Source organism: Sus scrofa, chromosome 4 (genome assembly GCF_054392235.1).
Source record: "Sus scrofa isolate SSC_HxYL_T2T_F1_AM1 chromosome 4, Sscrofa_HxYL_maternal_Yorkshire_Landrace_v2.0, whole genome shotgun sequence".
NCBI lineage: Eukaryota > Metazoa > Chordata > Mammalia > Artiodactyla > Suidae > Sus > Sus scrofa.
This window is the reverse complement of record NC_139386.1, coordinates 42,947,188-42,967,321: the sequence shown is the minus strand read 5'-3', so window position 1 is coordinate 42,967,321 and position 20,134 is coordinate 42,947,188. Positions and strand designations below refer to the sequence as shown.

At 38.7% G+C, this 20,134-nt stretch overlaps 1 protein-coding gene across 8 annotated transcripts in view; it reads left to right on the top strand.

The window, feature by feature from the left end:
• The first annotated feature begins 5,367 nt into the window (after positions 1-5,367).
• Positions 5,368-20,134, top strand: part of TMEM67 (transmembrane protein 67) — a 52,850-nt gene continuing 38,083 nt past the window's right edge. For 4 of the 8 annotated variants that reach the window (XM_021089109.2, XM_021089105.2, XM_085022032.1 and 1 more), the window contains exons 1-8: positions 5,368-5,451; positions 5,543-5,633; positions 7,633-7,721; positions 11,031-11,124; positions 12,090-12,189; positions 13,702-13,771; positions 13,865-13,939; positions 18,637-18,699. In XM_021089109.2, the coding sequence (XP_020944768.1) occupies positions 5,383-5,451; positions 5,543-5,633; positions 7,633-7,721; positions 11,031-11,124; positions 12,090-12,189; positions 13,702-13,771; positions 13,865-13,939; positions 18,637-18,699 (651 nt within the window). In that variant the 5' untranslated portion in view covers positions 5,368-5,382. Of the gene's footprint in view, positions 5,634-7,632; positions 7,722-11,030; positions 11,125-12,089; positions 12,190-13,701; positions 13,772-13,864; positions 13,940-18,636; positions 18,700-20,134 lie in introns of all 8 variants that reach the window. The other 4 variants (XM_021089107.2, XM_085022034.1, XM_021089104.2 and 1 more) reach the window with 1 other exon arrangement.

The following is a 20,134-nucleotide window of genomic DNA, read 5'->3' as shown; positions in this document are numbered from 1 at the left end:
CAAAGAAACAGTGGAAATACTGGTTCAGAGCTCAGAAAAGCTATTTGGCCTCCATATATACATGAGTCATATGCAAAAATATGGACATTGAAGTCATGGAAATGGTTGACATCCCCTGGGAAACTTAAGAATGAGAAGAGTCAAAGGTCTAGGACTGAGCCCTCAGGGACTCCACATTTAACAGCCAACGAAAGCTGGATCCTCAAAGGGCAGAGAGTAGGAATAACCCAAAAGTTTATTCTAGGAATAACCTGGAGGAAAACCAGGAGAGTGTTCCATTATGGAAGCCAAGTCCAGTTTGGAACATAATGAATATGATGCTGTGGTTATTTATACCTAGTAAGCATTGTCATTAAGAGTCTGGAGATTGGCAAAGAGTGCAAGCCTCATCACACAAAGTGCCCCAACTATAGGGTCTTGACCTCACTAATTCCCCTTTAGACCACAACCTCCGCTTCCACACTTTGAATGTGTCCTTCATGTTCTTTGTAGTATTTTAACTAATCATTGTCCTCATGGATTCACTTGCCTTTCCCTTATATTTATTAATGCTTAGGAAAGCACATCCAGGGATTCAAGAGCACCAGTAAAAAATTGGGGTTAAAATCATGACATCAAATTGCCTGGGTTAGAATCATGATCTGAGTGTGACCCTAGAAAGTTGTACATACATTCTAAGTCTTGGTTTTCTCATTTACACAGTAAAGGTTATGAGAGTGGTCCTAACTTAGGATCAAATGAGATACTGCAGTGCCTGACACATTGAAAGCAAGCAATTCATATCAATTATTACAATTATTATCCATGGTCCTAACTTCTGCCAACATATTGAAAAATTCCTTTAAGTTGAATTTCTACCTGTAATTATTTTCTGTATTTAGTAAGAAGCCTTTATTTGCCCCAAGGAGTTTCTATGTTTCTTTAATGTCACAGTCCACCCAGCTATCAAATCAGAAACTTGGGGGTGATCTTTGTTTTTGTTCCTTTACTTCCTCTACCCAAGTCATAAAATTCTCACATTGCTTCATCCTAGACCACTCTTTCATTTATCTTCTCCTGCTTCTCCCTTCTTCCTTTGCCCTAATTTAGACCCCAGATTTTTTCTTTAGCCTCCCAAGCGATTTCTACTTCTAAAGGTTTCCATATACTTCTTTTCTAGGATGTTTTCTAAAATGCAAATCTGCTTATATTATTCCCTAGTTTAAAGCCTTAACAAGCTTAAAACAATGGCAGGCAAACACAGGCATTCAAGAAACTTCATTTTTATTTCTTCCTACCTTTCAAACCTAATTTCCTGCCACTGATCATGCACACCCCACACCTCAGGGATACTTAGATACATGGTGTTTGCCAATGTGCTGCTCACTCATGCCTCTGGGTCTATTCTGCTGGTCCCTCTACCTGTCCTGTCCTACGGTGTCTCTTCCTCTGTGACTTCTTCACCGATCTCCCTCCCACCCACCAAGGCAGGGTTAATCCTGTCTTCAAGTTCTACAGTCTCATTAGAGCAGTTATCTCAAAATATGTTAATTATATTTTTCTCTGACTGTTTCTCTACCAGGTTATGAGGCCCCTGAGGGAAAGCCTTAGAGAAGTGCTCAATGATTGAAAAATGATTGAACTCCCCATCAAAGATGAGCTACCTTCTGACTTCTTACCTAGGGCTCTCATTCTTAGTGATATGCCTCTCAACTCATTTTTAAAGATTCAAAAACACAACAGTCTTTTTTATTTTTTCTTTTTTGGATGCCCCCATGGCATATGGAAGTTCCCCAGGCCAGGGATCAAATCAAAGCTGAAGCTTCGACCTACGCCAGAGCTGCAGCAATGCCAGATTATTAACTCACTGCACCACAGAAGTAACTCCACCAAAAACATAATAGTCTTTAGAACACTTAAGGTGATTCCCATTTCTGGTTCCAGACTCTTCAAGACTTAGACCTCCACATCCATTTCTGCAATACCTGTCTACCTGAGTAGGCAACTCATGTTCAACATAACTAAACCATTCTTATTTTCTCTCTTTTTTTTTTAGGACCGCACCTGTGGCATATGGAGGTTCTCAGGCTAGGGGTCTAATCAGAGCTACAGCTGCCAGCCTACGCCACAGTCACAGCAACACAAGATCCGAACCGCGTTTGCAACCTAAGCACAGCTCGCGGCAATGCTGGATCCTTAACCCACGGATGGAGGCCAGGGATCGAAACTGCAACCTCATGGTTCCTAGTTGGATTTGTTTCCACTGCACCACAATGGGAACTCCCATACTTGTCTTCTCTTGACCCGAGGACTTTCCTTGCCTAGCTTTTATCTGCTCCCAATCCAACATGATCTAGCCTTGCAGTCAAGATCTAGACTTGCTGCAAGTTTTTAGTGCTACATGGTTTCCCTTTCAATTATCCATTCTACTTCTTACTTTTAACTATGTTCTTCACTTAAAAAAAATGATCTGGCTTAATTTTTCTGATCTCCAGCCCAGGATTTCTTGATGGCTTCACTCATCTATCTCTTTTCTTACAATCTGAGAAAGAATGACTCTCCTCCCTTTAGATGATTCTCTTTCCACTCTTATATCCAAGTCCTTGACCCCTTCCCAGGAACTCAATTACTCCTCTTTTTATTTTGAATCTCTCTTCTACTACTCCTTTCCTTTCATCTCCACTAATGTACATATTCCCCTTACCCTAAAAATATTAAAATTCTTTTAGTTCATCCCCTTCTTTTGCCTTCCCTTCAATGCCAAGTTCCTTAAAATAGCCTATCTGATGGTTGCTCTTTATCAGTACTGCTCTATGACTTGCCTCTAACCCTATCACTGTAATAAAACAGCACTCTAAAAGGTAACTAATGGTGTTCCCTTATGGGGCAGTGGGTTAAGGATCTGGCCTTGTCATTTGCAGTGGCCTGGGTTGCTCTGTGGCTTGGGTTCAATCCCCGGCCTGGGAAATTCCACATGCCACAGGTTTTGGAGTTGGTCAAATGGAGATAAATTCTAGCTTCACCACTTCCTAAAATGTAACTTTTTTATCCTCAGTTAATTTTTTTTGTCAAAGGATACAAAAAAAAGATAGTATTCCCTCAAAGGATTATTATGAAGCATTAAGGTTCATGCTGTCAAGTGCCTAACACAGTGCACAATGTGGAACACAAGGAACCTGCTCTTCTATTGTTTTAGTTATATAGTAGATAATAAGTAAATATTATTGCCCCAGTCACTCCCACAGAGCATATAACATTGTGTACTTCATTAAGGAAAATTAGAGTTAAAATTCCCCCATAGGAAGTTTTGCAGGCTAATCTCAACTATTCTGACCATACCCTTTCTGACCCAGTTAACATAAAGTTATGTATTTTTCAAAAATTATATTCATATAAGTGATTTCTACTTCAGATTAAACACTCCAACAGCATGGTAATTACTCAGAAAATTTTTTAAAATTCCTCTTAAAGGAACAGTTTTCAGAACATACACCTTCTGTGCCACAGATATTAGTGACAGAGTGAATGCAGATCTTTGTGGGAAGGTCACATGAAGAATACTAGGCCTAATGGTGGCTAATAGTTAAAGTTAGCTAACTTTCCTAGATGCATGTTACCACACATATTGAGAATATTACATACATGTATTCCCTTAATAGTGATAAATCATTGTTTTTATTACAAAGTTTGTGTTTTTCTGAGAAAGCCAAAAGTCATTTCAAGCTAACACTAACACTAACACTGATGAATAAGGTGTCTTCAAAATATGCCAGCTTTTACTGGGTGTGGGAGGGGGACAAAATACAACAATAAAATAAATAGAATACAACAGAAGCAGAAAGGGAATGTAAATATTAAAATGTAATTTTTTCTTTTATGACCCAGATACTGGCTTTGAGGACAATTCTAAAATGTTTGGGGGCCGAGAGCCTCCAAGTGCTTGATTTTTTTGTCTTTGGGGGGGGGGCACCCACAGCATATGGAGGTTCCCAGGCTATTGGTTGCATCGGAGCTACAGCTGCTGGCCTACACCACAGCCACAGAATTGCTGGATTGGGGCCACATCTGTGACCTACACCTCAGCTTGCAGCAAGGCTAGATCCTTAGCCCACTGAGCAAGGCCAGGGATGGAACCAGCAACCTCATGATTGCTAGTCAAATTTGCCTACGCTGTGCCACAAAGGGAACTCCTAAGGGTGCCTATTTTGAAAGACAATATTCACTTATGTGTACATTTGATTAAAAAAATAGATTCCTTTTTTTTTTATTCACAACTGGAGTAAAGATGATCTCATCTTCTATACATGATTTCTTATGCTCAAAAAAAAGAAGACAGGAGTTCCCATCGTGGTGCAGTGGTTAACGAATCCGACTGGGAACCATGAGGTTGCAGGTTCGATCCCTGGCCTGGCTCAGTGGGTTAAGGATCCGGCGTTGCCGTGACCTGTGGTATAGGTTGCAGACACGGCTGGGGTCCTGCGTTGCTGTGGCTCTGGTGTAGACTGGTGGCTACAGCTCCGCTCAGACCCCTAGCCTGGGATCCTCTATATGCTGCGGGAGCGGCCCTAGAAAAAGGTAAAAAGACAAAAAAAAAAAAAAGAAAAAAAAAAAAAAAAAGAAAGAAAGAAAAAACACAAAGAAAGTTCCGTCAGTAAAGATCTTTTTTTAGTGCCAATCTTCCGACATTGCATATTTCAAATCAGTGTTTTTCCTTTTTTGACGAAGGTATTTTTGACAAATTCATTGTTGAGATGTCTCTTTTAATACGATAATGACCTACTGTGTATAAATTTTTTTTTTTTTTTTTTTTTTTTTGAGGGCTGGCACTCATGGCATCTGGAGGTTCCCAGGCTAGCGGTCCAATCTGAGCTGTAACCGCTGGCCTACCGCGCAATCACAGCAATGGGCCAGATCTGAGAGGCGTCTGCGACCTACGTCACAGCTCAGGAACCTGGATCCTTAACCCACTTAGTGAGGCCAGAGATAGAACCTACGTCCTCATGGATGCTAGTAAGATTTGTTTCCGCTGTGCTACAACGGGAACTCTGACTTACTCTGCATAAATTTTGATGTAAATGTCATTTAACAGATTAATGAAATAACACTCAGTTTGTGTGCTAAAATCAGATAATTTCTTTGCTGTGCTATTCTATTTCGCGACCTCCTAAATTAACTTCGCGTCCTGATAATAGGTGGCATAGCAGAGTTTGAAGCAAACATTTTAAACAGCCTGTCGCGCCTGCCAGGCTCCCGCGTTAGCTTGCATGTAACCCAGACCAGGCAGCTTCCCGCGGCTTTGGTAACCTAGCAACCAGGCAGCAGTGGCCGACACTTCCGGAATCCGGGCCTCAGTTGTCCAATCAGCTCTGCAAAGTCGTCGCGGAGGCTGATGGGGCGCGTATAATGCGCGGCCCGCTAGCGTCTCACCATGGTGACGGGCAGCTGTGGTCCTGGGGTGGCAATGGCCGCCAGGTCTGTCCGCTCCGTAGCGACTGTGACCGTATTCCTCTTATTGGTAGTGCCTCGAGTCTCACAGACTCAGACCTTCTTTTTCCCTTTCCAGCAACCAGAGACATGCGGTCACAACCAGTACTTCGATATCTCCGCGCTCTCCTGTGTGCCGTGTGGAGCTAACCAGATGCAGGATGCCGGAGGTGAGATGGCTCCGGGTGGGCCCTGGCTAAAGTACCACTCCCACCTTGGCTCTGTCCCCAGACCCCAGGGTCGTCGAAACACCTTTTCGTCTGCGGAAAGAATATTTCAGAAAGGTTAACTGCCAACAGCCGAGAGAAGGGTTTCCTTGGAGGATTGCAACTTGCGCACAACATATGAGGATGAGGAAACCCTGGTCCGTAGGCCGTTGCCAGTAATTAATTTCTTGTCTCCATTCCCCTACTCCTTATCCGGGAAGTCTTTTAGGGAGGCACCTGAAAAAACTGAATAAGGTGAAAAAGCAGGTGACAGGACAAATTGGGGAGGGAATACAAATTAGGGCTTGTACATTTTGATCGCTTTTTTCCTTGCTTTTCAAATCCCAGAAGTTTCGAGCTGGAAAAGATCTTAAGCATAATCAGGCCCAGCCTTCTCATTTTACAGATAAGGAAATGAATGACCCTCAGTCTCAACCTATGTATTTCCACTATACAGTATGTCAGTAATATTATAAATTTTCTTAGGATCTAGCCCTTTTAGTGTTGAATATTACTAATTGCCCTTGAGGTCTCTTTAAATTAAGCTTTTTTTTTTTTTTCTTCTTGAAACGTTTATCATTTGGTCCCTGGTTGTCCTCACTAAAACTGCTCAGAATAAGTATTTCCGTATTCTGAAGTCAAGGATTTTTTTTTTTTGTCTTTTTGCCATTTCTTGGGCTGCTCCTGCGGCATATGGAGTTTCCCAGGCTAGGGGTCTAATCGGAGCTGTAGCTGCCAGCCTATACCAGAGCCACAGCAACGCGGGATCCGAGCTGCATCCGCAACCTACACCACAGCTCATGGCAACGCCGGATCGTCAACCCACTGAGCAAGGGCAGGGATCGAACCCGCAACCTCCTGATTCCTAGTCGGATTCGTTAACCACTGCGCCACGACGGGAACTCCTGAAGTCAAGGATGTTTTTAATCTCCACTTGATCACCCATGGCATTAACTTTCTGCCATCTTCAAATTTTATATGTCCTTATAAAATAATCCTGTAGGACAGGTCAGGTAAGAAAAGATGAATGAGAAAGCGTTTCCCGGACTTTAAAGCGTAAGGGTTAGTTTCATAGTTATGAACCCTAGTATGATAAGCATTCTACTATATGTATACCTATGGATGTTGTATCCACTTAATGCCTTTTTAGAGAGTGCTGTCCTAACCTATCCATCAGGTCGAATAGTGATTATCTTATAAAATTTACTGTCTTTCCAAACAGAGGAAAACAATGACTTATTTGAATAAAGATAACTTTCCTAATAAGGTTTTGTTTTGACCAGGTAAATTTGAATTCATTGAGTATATATGTGTATGGTTGGGTAGAATAGAAGTGTAAAAATTCCAGAATTCCTGTTGTGGCTCAGCAAGTTACAAACCTGACTAGTATCCATGAGGACATGGGTTCGATCCCTGGCCTCGTTCAGTGGGTTAAGGATCTGCTGTTGCCATGGGCTGTAGTGTAGGCTGGCAGCTCCAGCTCTGATTCGACCCCTAGCCCAGGAACTTCCATATGCTGCAAGTCCATCCCTAAAAAGAAAAAAGAAAGTGTAAAATTTGCCATAGCAGTTAATCAAGAGTTTGATTTTATGTTTAATAGTTATAACTTAATAGTTTGCTTATGCTTGCACTTGCACCTAAAATGGTAGCAAACACAATATCTACTGTGCGCCAGGCATATTCTAAGATGTTTACGTATAATAACTAATTTAATACTCTTATTAACCCCATGAGGTAAGTATTGTTGTCCTCATTTTACCAAATTGGAACCCAAGGCACAGAGCAGTTTGGTACCTTGGTCAGAGTCACACAACTAAGTAGCAGAATCAAGATTAGAACCCAGGCAGTATTGGCTCCACTGTCTTGCTCTCAACTACTGATTCTGAAGATTTTAAGAATTATTAAAAATTTCCTATCTTGGAATTGTATTTATTAAAGTCAAAATTGGTTCTTTTCTTTTTAGGAACTTCATGTGTGTGTCTACCAGGATTTCAGATGATCTCTAATAATGGAGGACCTGATATTATTTGTAAGAAGTGCCCAGAAAGCATGGTATGGAGTATTTATTTAAATATAATCTTACTGGGGCGGGGGGGAATATAGGAGTTCCCATTGTGTCACAGCGGAAACAAATCTGACTAGGAACCATGAGATTTTGGGTTCAATTCCCTGGCCTTGCGCAGTGGGTTGGGGATTCGGTCCTTAACCCACTGAGCCACAAGAGGAACTTCCAATATCTTTCTTTTTTAAACTACAGTTTAATGCTGTACTATCATATTTTCCCACAAATTTAAAATTATTAAGGTAACTTTGTTTTTACTAGAGTAAATTTGTGGAGATCAGTGAAATTTTGCAAACTTGGAAAAACAGTGATACTGGTTTACTTTTAAAAGTCTGAAATCTAAAAAAACACAAAGCTGTGAAAATTAGTGTGTCTTTATTTTACTTCATAGAGAAACTGAGTTATAAAGGAAAATAGATGAATGAATAATGCACATATAAATCAGTTTGGAATGTGTGTATCCTTTGGTACAGATTGAGTGATTGAGTTCAATATCTTAAACTTATTGTGTCAACAGTTTTTATTTTCATTTTAGGGCTGCATCTGTGTCATATGGAAATTCCCAACCTAGAGGTCAAATCAGAACTACAGCTGCCAGCTTATGCCACAGCCACAGCAACGCAGGATCCAAGCTGCACCCGCAACCTACACCACAGCTCACGGCAATGCTGGATCCTTAACCCACTGAGGGAGGTCAGGGATGGAACCCACATCATCAAGGATACTAGTCATGTTCGTTTCTGCTGAGCCACAATGGGAACTCCAGTGTGAACAATTTTATATAATAATTCATGTTTGTAATGATATGTAAGGTGTGATAAGTTTGTGAAATGCCAATTGCATCACTAAAATTCATAATTAAACATGAATCCATTGCTGTTTTATAACTTCATTATATAATAATTTTTGGAAAATTAATAGTTACTATATATTATGATTCTTAATAGCAATATATCTTCCAGTCATTTTGGATAAATAGGAGTTCAATTCTGACTTTTTTTTTTGTCTTTTTAGGGTCACACCCGCAGGTTCCCGGGCTAGGGGTTGAATCGGAGCTGTAGCCGCTGGCCTGTGCCACAGCCACAGCAACTCCAGATCTAAGCGGTATCTGCAATCCATACCACACCTCACAGCAACGCCAGATCCTTAACCCACTGAACGAGGCCAGGGATCAAATCTGCATCCTCTTGGTTGCTAGTCAGATTCGTTTTCACTGAGCCACAATGGGAACTCCCAGTTCTGACTTTTATAATAATGTTTCTTCTCATTATCTGTATTAAAGAAAATTAAATCTGGGAATTTAATATTTGCCAGTTGTCCTGGTTTATGACTATTACCTATAGGGGTTTTTTTTGTTTGTTTGTTTGTCCTTTTAGGGACGCATCTGCGGCATATGAAAGTTCCCAGGCTAGGGGTCAAAGCACAGCCCCAGCAATGTAGGATCTGAGCCTCATTTGTGACCTATACCATAGCCCACAGCAATGCTGGATCCTTAACCCACTGCGCACAACCAGGAATCAAACCCACGTCCTTATGAATACAGTTTGGATCGGTTACCGCTGAGCCATGATGGAATTCCTGCTTATAGGTTCGATGATCATTTTGATACTTTATATTTTTGGAAATATTGACCCTGGCTGAAATATCCATGATAAAAAGCTACTAATAGGAGTTCTTGTTGTGGCTCAGTGGAAACAAACCCGACTAGTATCCGTGAGGACACGGGGTCAGTCCCGGGCCTCACTCAGTGGGTTATGGATCTGGCTTTGCTGTGAGCTGTGGTGTAGATAACAGACATGGCTCAGTTCCCTCGTTGCTGTGGCTGTGGTATAGGCCAGCAGCTACAGCTCCAAATTGACCCCTAACCTGGAAACTTCCATGTGCCACAGGCACAGCCCTAAAAAGACTAAAAACAAAACAAAAGCTACTAATTTGAAATGGTGCCAAAGCAGATTTATTTTTCGGTGACATTATTAAGTCATCATAATTTTTAAAAAGTCCTATATGCGTAAATGTACTAATAAATATAGGAGCATTTCTTGATGTGTCCAGTCTTTTTTTTGTTTTGTTTTGTTTTGTTTTGTTTTTTGCAGTGCCTAAATGGCATCCTCACATTTAGAGGGATATGTTTTTTTTTTCTTTTTTTTTAAATGATTTTTTTTCCCATTTAGCTGGTTTATAGTGTTCTGTCAATTTTCTGCTGTATAGCAAGGTGACCCAGTCACACATACATATACACATTCTTTTTCTTCACATTATCATGCTCCATCATAAGTGACTAGATATAGTTCCCAGTGCTATACACCATGTCCAGTCTTTTTAACCAAAATTTAAAATTGTCTGTGATATTGTTTTGTTATTACCATTGTTCTCTATTAATTTTGGTCACATTCATGTTAGTAATAAAATTACTGTATTTTACCTCAGGTTTTTTCTAAACCATATTATAAGCTAAATGTTGGATGATGTCATATTTTATAAAAAACCTTTACTAGTACAAACTATTAATGGATATATGGAAAGATCTCATAATTTAAACAAATTTAAGTATATTTCATACAATTCATCCATTTTGATCACAACTTAATTTTTAAAGCTAATATATTTGAACTTTAAAAAATTAGAATAATTATTTTAGAACAGGTTAAGACTGGGAGGTCCCATCATGGCTCAGCACTTAAGCAACCCGGCTAGCATCCATAAGGACTCGGGTTAGATCCCTGGTGTCACTCAGTGGGTTAAGGATCCGGTGTTGCCGTGAGCTGTGGTGTAGGTTGCAGATGTGGCTTGGATCCCGTGTTGTTGTGGCTCTGGCATAGGCCGGCAGCTACAGCTCTGATTGGACCCCTAGCCTGAGAACCTACATGTGCCTCAGGTGCAGCCCTAAAAAGACAACAACAACAACAAAACAGATAAGACTGAATTATTAGCTAGCTGTCTATTGATTAAATCCTGTTGAATTTTGTTGCATTTTATCTTTGTAAATGAAAAAACTGAATGACAGTATTAATTATGAGAGTAAGGAGTTCTTTGAGTTGAAAATCATGAGGAAGAAAGAACTATTGCCTGGAGTTAATAGCACTCAGTACATGGCAGTAATATATAGCTTAATTTTTGAAATTTAGCACAAATTGGCTCTTTAGGAAAATTTTATGCCTCATATGTATATAATTTTTTTACATATTGCCTTCAAATTATACACTGTTGTGGCTTTTTGAACTTACATGATCAATTAAGGAGAAAGTTAATCAAGAAGGGGAAAATAATCTTTTTTTTTTTTTTTTTTTTTTCCAATTTAGAAAGGTGTTACTGAAGATGGCTGGAACTGTATTTCTTGCCCTGATGGCTTAACTGCAGAAGGAAAATGCCACTGTCCTACTGGCCATATCTTGGGTAAGAAGTAGACTCTAGAATGTGTCCTTCTAGAATCTTTTTTCTTTCTTTCTGTTTTTAATACAAACATGTCCATTGTAACCACAGGACAAATAAATGGTATTTTTATGTAAATATTCCAAAAATAATGTTCTGCAGCATACTTTTTTCAGTTAACAATATGATCTGTTAGATCTGCCTCATTCTTTTTATATCTGCTCCATAGTATGTCATTAGCATTTTCTATTTAGATCATTTTCTAACAAATATTGTTTTGTTGTTGTTGTTATTTTTTGCTTTATTTTTATGCTGTGGCCGCACTCACAGCATATGGAAGTTCCAAGGCTAGGGATCTAATCGGAGCTACAGCTGCTGGCCTGTACCACAGCCACAGTAACACATGAGCCGAGCCATGTCTGTGACCTATACCACAGCTAATGGCAATGCTGGATCCTTAACCCCCTGAGCGAGGCCAGGGATCAAACCTGCATCCTCATGGTTACTAGTCGGATTCATTTCCACTGAGCCACAACAGGAACTCCTAACAAATATTGTTTTGATGAATATTCTTATACACATGTACAAGTGTTTCTGTAGGTTAGGTATCTGAAAATGAAATAATTTGAGTAGATACTACCAAAAGCCTTTTAAGTTGTGAAAGACATCAGCAGTCTATGTCAATATTTGTTTCCCCATACCCAGTACAACAAGAACATGTAGGTAAGATGTAAGAAATTTTCTGAGAAAAATATATTAACTTATGATGATGATGATGATTTGGAAATTAGTTTCTGTATTTTTCATGTGGTAATGGGGAGGGCTTCACTTTTCGATAATTTATTATAATAGAAGGTGCTTGACCTGTCTTTTATGCAAATAAGGCATTATGGGAAGTTTTAGAATAATATTACAGGTGGGTTTTACTAAGTGTATAGAAGCTTATATGTTGATTATGAATTATATCTTGTTGTTTCTAAATTGTTTAGTGGAAAGAGATGTTAATGGAACATTGTTGTCCCAAGCAACTTGTAAGCTCTGTGATGACAGTGAGAACTCTTTTACGGTAGCAAATGCTTTAGGAACCAGGTAAGCAGTGTGCTGGGTGCTAACTTCATTAATATCATCTTATATTTATGTAGAGTCTTGCCTTCCCAATCATATTTCTTGCTCCTTGCAATAACCCAAGGAAAGATAGAAGTAGATATTAACAGGTAAAGAAGCTTAGGCCCAGAGAATGAGAGAAAATAGGATTTAAATTTTGTTTTAGTCTCTCTTTGGTTGTTTGACCTTCACTGGGCAAGTCAGTCTCCTTGTCTTTAATATGGGGATATACCACCTACTTCTTAGGCTGTTATCACAGCTCAGAAATAAATACCTAAGGGTCTTAGCTAAGTACTGCAGAGTAAGCGCTCAGTAAAAGATACTATTTTTGTTTGTCATTAGGTATTTTGTACATAATCTATAATCTAATATATAGTATATGATAGTAACATTTATTTGCAGTATACTTACTGTATACTGGGTACTATATATATTGTATTTCATAAAAATACATTAATGAATGTAGTGATAATTACCATATCCAGGTACCCTGATTTATAGCCCTGTTCTCTATCATTTCCTGTTCCTGTTTATGCATGCATCCTGTGCACCATATACACACCCCTCCATCTCTAACTTAACCACATTATTCCTATTCCAAATTCTTCAATTTTTTTAGAAGCCTACATGCTGACCTTCCTCTAAGCACTGTTTTCTCTTCAATTCCCAAATTTAAGATAGAAAATACTAGAGAAGCTTCTCCTGGGGATACTTAGTGTTGATCATCTTTTCTCCCTGGCTGACCTAAGTTGCAGCATCCTAACACAGCCTACTGGGCTGACCCCTTTTTCTTCCCCTCTTAGACCTCCCCAAGCCTAGTTTGAGCTACGTACTATGCCCCAGCCTCCTCTCATACCTGTCCTATCTTGCAGGTAATGAATACCCATAGAAACCCATCAGGATCCATGCTCATCCAACGCCTTCTCTCCCTCTATATCATTTATTAATGAACAATATTTTTTCCTAAAATAAGTAAAGTCAATGAAAAACTTTTAAAGTGTTGATTATGGGCTTGATGAGGGGATAGATACATGTGTCTTTTTAGCATATATTACCTTTTTGCTTTGTGGCAGAGAAATAATTAAAGTATATTTGATATAACTACTTATAAAAATGGATTGGGTTTCATTATGTGAGTTTGTTGGGTTCTTTTGTTAATTGAGTGACTTAGCCATCTTTTCTATTCAGTGTTATTTGTTTTCTATTATGTGTGGTTTCAGAAAACTATTCCCCTATCATTGGTTGATTTTATTTTTTTATACCTTGGTTTGTAATACAAAGAACAGTATAAAACTATTCAAATCAGTGTTCATACTTTTAATATGCAATAAAACTTTAAAAAATGAAAAAATACTTTAATATGTTTACTTTATTAAAACTATTTGCTTAGTGGAATGAACCTATTCACACCTAGTGTTCAGGAAGACAAATTCTTGATTAGATTAGGGCTACTGTAATTCATTAATATTTTCAAAACTATTTTTGTTGTATCGACAGGTGTGTCCGATGTGAACCAACATTCATTAATACCAGCAGGTCCTGTGCATGTTCAGAGCCTAACATTTTAGTAAGGCTGATCAAATTTATAATGTATATATTTTTAAATTAAATTGCTTATACTCTTCCATTAACTTTTTTTCCCTCTTATTTATTTATGAAGACAGGAGAATTATGTTTCAGCAGCACAGGGAATTTTCCCCCACATATGATTTCAACTGCACGTTATGGAGAGCTTGTGAGTATACTTCAGTTTTTTTGTTCTGTTGTTAAGGATCTTTCTGCATTTCTTCCTTTGGTCCTTAATTTGGGGTAAAATGAGAAACATTTGTGTAAATCACTTTAAAGCAGCAGTTATCAGTCAATAAGAAACATTAGACTAACAACTCAGCATTATAATTTATTCGTTACTTATACGTCTTCTCTCCCTTAGCTTGTTTCTTTTTCAGTGAATCACAGAATGTTTAAGCTGGAAAGATTCTTTATAGATCCTATAAAGAGTGCAGCTTAATACAGTTAAGAGCACCAAAGACTCTAGATTTGAACCCTGGATTTCCTGTCATTAGTTTTATATCTTTAGGCTTTCTAAACTTCAGTTCTGTTATTTGTAAATTGGGAATAATAATAACCTACCTCACAGTGTCTGCACATGGTAGTCACGGGAGATTTGAGGATTATTTTTATCTGGCAAGGTTCCTTATTTATAGTTCTGCTGCGAGCCACAAAGGAAGTCCATGGTTCCTTATTTATTGATGAGAGTACAAGGGCATAGATTTAGAGCTTTTGCAGCAGAAGCCAGTGATGACACGGTCTGGGATGTACAATGGGAAGTGCATGAACTGGAACTGAAGAGGTCACCAAGTCAATAGAATAGAAGTTAGATGATTAACTAGAGGTTAGTTAATGAGCAGAAAATGAGAGTAACTAGGAGAGCTGTAAGGATAGCCTTGATGAGGGTAAAATCTGGGATCCTCATGAATAAAGCAAAAATTCCTCTTTGCTGTAGTCTTGTGGCCTAACTGGCAAGTACCAGGTATTTGCAGAGCAGCAACAACAAAAAAATGCCAAAATAGGTGTATAGATAGGGAGCATGAGATCATATCCAAAAATTAGCTCATCTGTAATAAGATGCATGTCTTTGGGGACATTCTTCTCCAGTCTTGGGTTATAGTGATTCCTCCCATTATCCAATTAGCAGGCCTTTAATTTTCACTTTTTCCTTTTTCAAATTTAGTTAATTTTGCCAAAAATTCCCACAATGTCTCTTTTTCATATTTGGTCTCAGATTACTAATCAATTGGAGGTCATGTCCCTTTCATTTTCCTTCCTCTGGAACGGGTCCTCAGTATTTTCTTGCCTTCCTTGAGCTTGACAGTTTGAAAGATTTCAGGCTTTAAATCCAGAGCGAAATCCTCAACCTGGGTCCATCTGGTCTTTCTTCATAGTCAGGTCATGCTTGGCAGGAAACCACAAAAAAGGTGTGCTGTTCTCAGTACATTGTGTCACATCAGGGTGCACATGATGCCTACCTGTCCCTGTCCCACTGCTGGTGATGTTAACCTTGATCCCCTGCCATAAACTCACCATGTGCACTGTAAAGTTACCATTTTCCCTTTGTGATTGGTTCATATTTTTGAGAAGCGTTTCCAAAGTTACACTTCTTCACTAAACCTTAATAGCTTTAGTCTCCACTGATGACACTTCCCTTTATCAGCTGCTACTGTGATGGTTGCCAAATGTTTCTACCATTCCTTCCACATTATTATTATTATTATTATTTTTGTCTTTTTGCCATTTCTTGGGCTGCTTCCACAGCATATGGAGGTTCCCAGGCTAGGGGTCGAATCGGAGCTGTAGCCGCCAGCCTACGCCAGAGCCACAGCAATGCAGGATCCGAGCCATGTCTGCAACCTACACCACAGCTCACTGCAATGCCAGATCCTTAACCCACTGAACAAGGCCAGGGATCAAACCCGCAACCTCATGGTTCTAGTCAGATTCGTTAACTACTGAGCCATGACGGGAACTCCCTCCTTCCACATTATTAACATTCAACTCTAAGGAAGAATTTCCCCTTCTCATTTATATATTTATTTGTTCATTAAGAACAGTGTGGGTTCCTATTTTGTTCATTTTTTAATAGTCCAATATATGTATTTCTTGTTTTGATGCTCAAATTGTCCTAGATTTGGCCATTAGAAGCCCTTTTGAGTTGGTTCCTATATCTTTTTGACATATCCCCATCATTCTTTGAGCATTTCCTTACTTGTACTTTTCCTGCTTCAGCCCCAGAATCAGCTGTTTCTCTACGAAGCTCTTAAAAATAGTATTCAGAAAGCATAGTTACCATGCTTAGTGTGCCCTTTTTAGCAGACATAGCTGGAAATGTATATACACACATTATGTATGTACATACACACATGTATATAACTGTTTCTCGTGTATCTGTTAAATGAGTTCAGGGAGTTCCCACTGTGGCAGAGTGGGTTAAGGATCTGTCATTCCTTGTAGCGGTGGCATAGGTCACAACTGTGCCTCAGATTTGATTCCTGGCCAGGAACTGCCATATGCCTCAGGCGTGGCTGAAAGAAGAAAAAAAATAAAAATAAAATAAAATAAATGAATCCATACTGATATTTTCAACTCCAAAGCAATACCTCAGAGTTTGTGTTAGCCTTTCCTTTTGACAGTGGTGAGACTTGACAGTACCTTCTCTCATAGTGAGAACTCTGGGTCTCATCCTCAATTTCTCATCTTGCTATAACCCAACCGTCTTTCATACCATCCCCCACCTCCTCCATCCCCTGTACTACTATGGGAGTAGATCTGTTGCAGGCTTCTCTGCTAGGAAGGGAAAGTAGGCAGGGAAAGGCTATTCCAGTCTTAAAGTTAGTCTGACTCGATTAATGTATTTCATTTAAACATGCCAGTCTTTTTTTTTTTTTAGGGCCATGCCTGAGGCATATGGAGGTTCCGAGGCTAAGGGTCAATCGGATCTGCAGCTGCCGGCAGCAATGCCTGATCCAAACCGTGTCTGCAACCTACACCACAGCTCACAGCAACGCCAGATCCTTAACCCACTGATCGAGGCCAGGGATCGAACCCACAACCTCATGGTTCCTAGTTGGATTCATTTCCATTGCACTACAGTGGGAACTCCCTAAACATGCCAGTCTTGAACACTGACACTTTCCTGAGGACAAGTTTTGAATTCCTGACTTGAAGTCATTTTATACCTGGTGTTCAGACTGGTTCTATGTAGCCAGTGTATGAAACATGTCAACAAAATGTAGTTAAGGTGGTGTGATTGTCTCTGTGCTTCCTGGAGTTCCCATTTTGGCTCTGCAGTAATGTGGGTTTGATCCCTCCCATGAGTTGTGGTGTAGGTCACAGACGTGGCTTGGATCCCGTGTTGCTGTGGCTTTGAGATAGGCCAGAAGCTGCAGCTCCAATTCAACCCCTAGCTCAGGAACTTCCATATGTCCCACATGCAGCCCTAGCAAAAATGAAAATAAAAAAACTGCTTCCTTTTCTTTTTCAAACTTTACTGCAAACTCATAGTATCTTGAGTGTTATAATCAGTCACAGCAGTTGCTGCTATTCTTCTTTTCAAAGCTCAAATTGTCCCAGATTTGAACTTCCACAGAGATAGTTCCTGTGTTAGATTGATAGGTCTCCATTAGTCTTTAGGCACAACCTTGGTTTCTCCATACAGTGTTCCAGGCTCAACCAATGTAATTATAATTTTAGATAGTTATATAATACTCTAGTTTATGTATTAAAATTTATATAATTATATATTTATTGAGTATTTAGGTTTTCTGTTAATAATATTGCTAGCCACTATTTTATGCACATAGATGTGTTTTTCCTTTTGGAGAGATTATTCTCTTAAGCCAAATTTCCTAAGTGTTTCTAAATTCCTGGGTTAAAGTGTGTGGATATTGTTTTATAAAAGATCATGCAACTTTATCACTGGCATTGTCTGTGGCTTCATTTTACATGCATTTGCCAGTATTTTCATTGCTTCCCATTTTTACTTATGTTTTTGTGTGTGTGTGTGTGTTCAGCCTTCTATGCATATATTTTTTTCTTACAGAATGAGAATTTTTGCTTATTGAAGAGTTGAAAATAGTGACTCATTTTATTTTAGATTTTTTGACAGTTGTGGTACCATGTTTCATATAATTTGGTTTTATCTCCTTTGTCCATTTTCAAAGAATTTACTCTGAATGGTGCTTCTCAGTATCACAGTTTTTAGCAAGATATGCAGATAAGCTTTACAGCAGTGGTTCATAGCCAGAGGCTTATATCTTCAGCTTTCAGGGAGCATGTGTACCTTGGTCTCATTCTTGAGATTCTGATTCATTTGGTTTAGAATGAAGCCAGGCATTTTCTGTTCTTAGAAATTCTGCAGTAGATTCTGATAACCATCATTGTTTGAGAATCACCACTTTGGAGATTTTAAACATTAGTCTGTATATTCTCAATCTCCTGTTATGTAGCAATTATTCACAAATACTTCTTTTTATTACTTGCCGATTTAATATAGTGTGATAACCCTAAATCAGCAAATGTTAGCCAATTCTAAAGGTCTAATTTTTCTTTCTTTCTTTTTTTTTTTTGCCACTTTGATTTTTGTTTTTTGTTTAAGCAAAATGGGCATAGTAGGTTTGTTTTGATTATAGGCATACTTTGTTTCCTTATATCTTTTGCCTCAGTGATATGATTTTGTAATGTAGTCTTATTTGTAACTTTTGACATAGGTTAGAATTTATTCTTATATTCCCATTAAAGTCTATTTTTCTAATAACATTGAGAAAGTAATGTTAGTTATTCCCCACTGAACAAATGCATATTAATGTCTTCCTCAGATGGTAGGGTTAAGGAATTTCTATTTGAATTTAAAACTAAAATTCATCTTTTTGTTTACAGGGCAAGTCTTTCACTTCAGAATGGTTTGCAAAGTATTTGCAGTCATCAGCAGCTGCTTGTTGGGTATGTTTGAAATTTTGGAGAATAATTTTATTTAATTTTGCTTTTTTATTTTTCTTTTTTAATTTTATTGGAGTATAATTGACTTACAGTGTTGTATTAGTTTTAGGTGTACAGCAAAGTGAATCATGTATACATATACACATATATATTCTTTTTTCCCATATAGATTATTAGAAACTATTAAGTAGATTTCCTTGTGCTATACAGTAGGTTCTTTGTTAATTATCTGTTTTATACTGTAGTGTGTATATGTTATTCCCATCCTCCTAATTTCTTCCTCTAGATTGGTTTTGAAATCTGTGTTTATTTCTATTTTATAAATAAGTTCTATTGTGTCATTTTTATTAGATTCCACATGTAAATGATAGCATATGATATTTGTCTTTCTCTGTCTGACTTCACTCTGTCTGATAATCTCTAGGTCCATCCATGTTGCTGCAAATGATATTATTTTGTTCTTTTTTATGGCTGAATAATATTCCATTGTATATAGTACCACGTCTTCTTTATCCATTCCTCTCTTGATGGACATTTAGGTTGCCTCCACATCTTGGCTATTGTAAATAGTTCTGCAATGAACATTGGGGGTGCATGTATCTTTTTTGAATTACAGTTTTTGCCAGTTACACGCCCAGGAGTGGGATTGCTGGGTTGTATGGTAATTTCCTTTTCTCCGTATACTCTCTGGCATTTACTGTTAATTTTATTTCATTTTGAAAAATTGTGGTGTCATTTTTCCAGTTAATAAAAGTTTTCTCTATAAGTAGATATAGCTCCTTGGTCATATCCTATGAGAAAAAAATCCTTTCTTGTTATTCATTTCACATTTCATTATACACAGACTGTCTGTGCCCAACTTATTCAGCTGAAATTGAGTGTTTCAGGAAACTGATTCATACTGTCATTCAGTAAATGTTTATAGATAACCTCTTGCTTGCTAGGCCCTGTTCTCAAATCAAGTAACCTATTTTAGGAAAAGGCAGATAAAAATACCTTATGGAATTATACTCTAAGTAAATGTCAAGGGTGCTTAGTGCTATGAAGACCACCATAGTAGGATAAAGAACATAGAGAATAGGGAGTTCCCATCGTGGCTCAGTGGTTAACAAATCCAACTAGGAACCATGAGGTTGTGGGTTTGATCCCTGGCCTTGCTCAGTGGGTTAAAAATCCGGCATTGCTGTGAGCTGTGGTGTAGGTTGCAGACATGGTTCCGATCCCAAGTTGCTGTGGCTCTGGCGTAGGCCGGTGTTTACAGCTCTGATTTGACCCCTAGTCTGGGAACCTCCATATGCCGCAGGAGCAGCCCTAGAAATGGCAAAAAAAAAAAAAAAGAACATAGAGCATAGAAGGCAGTACTGTTTTACAGAGGGTGGTCAGGGCAGGCTTCTCTTGAGAGGGTGATATTTGGGCAGAGACCTGAAGGAAGTAGAAG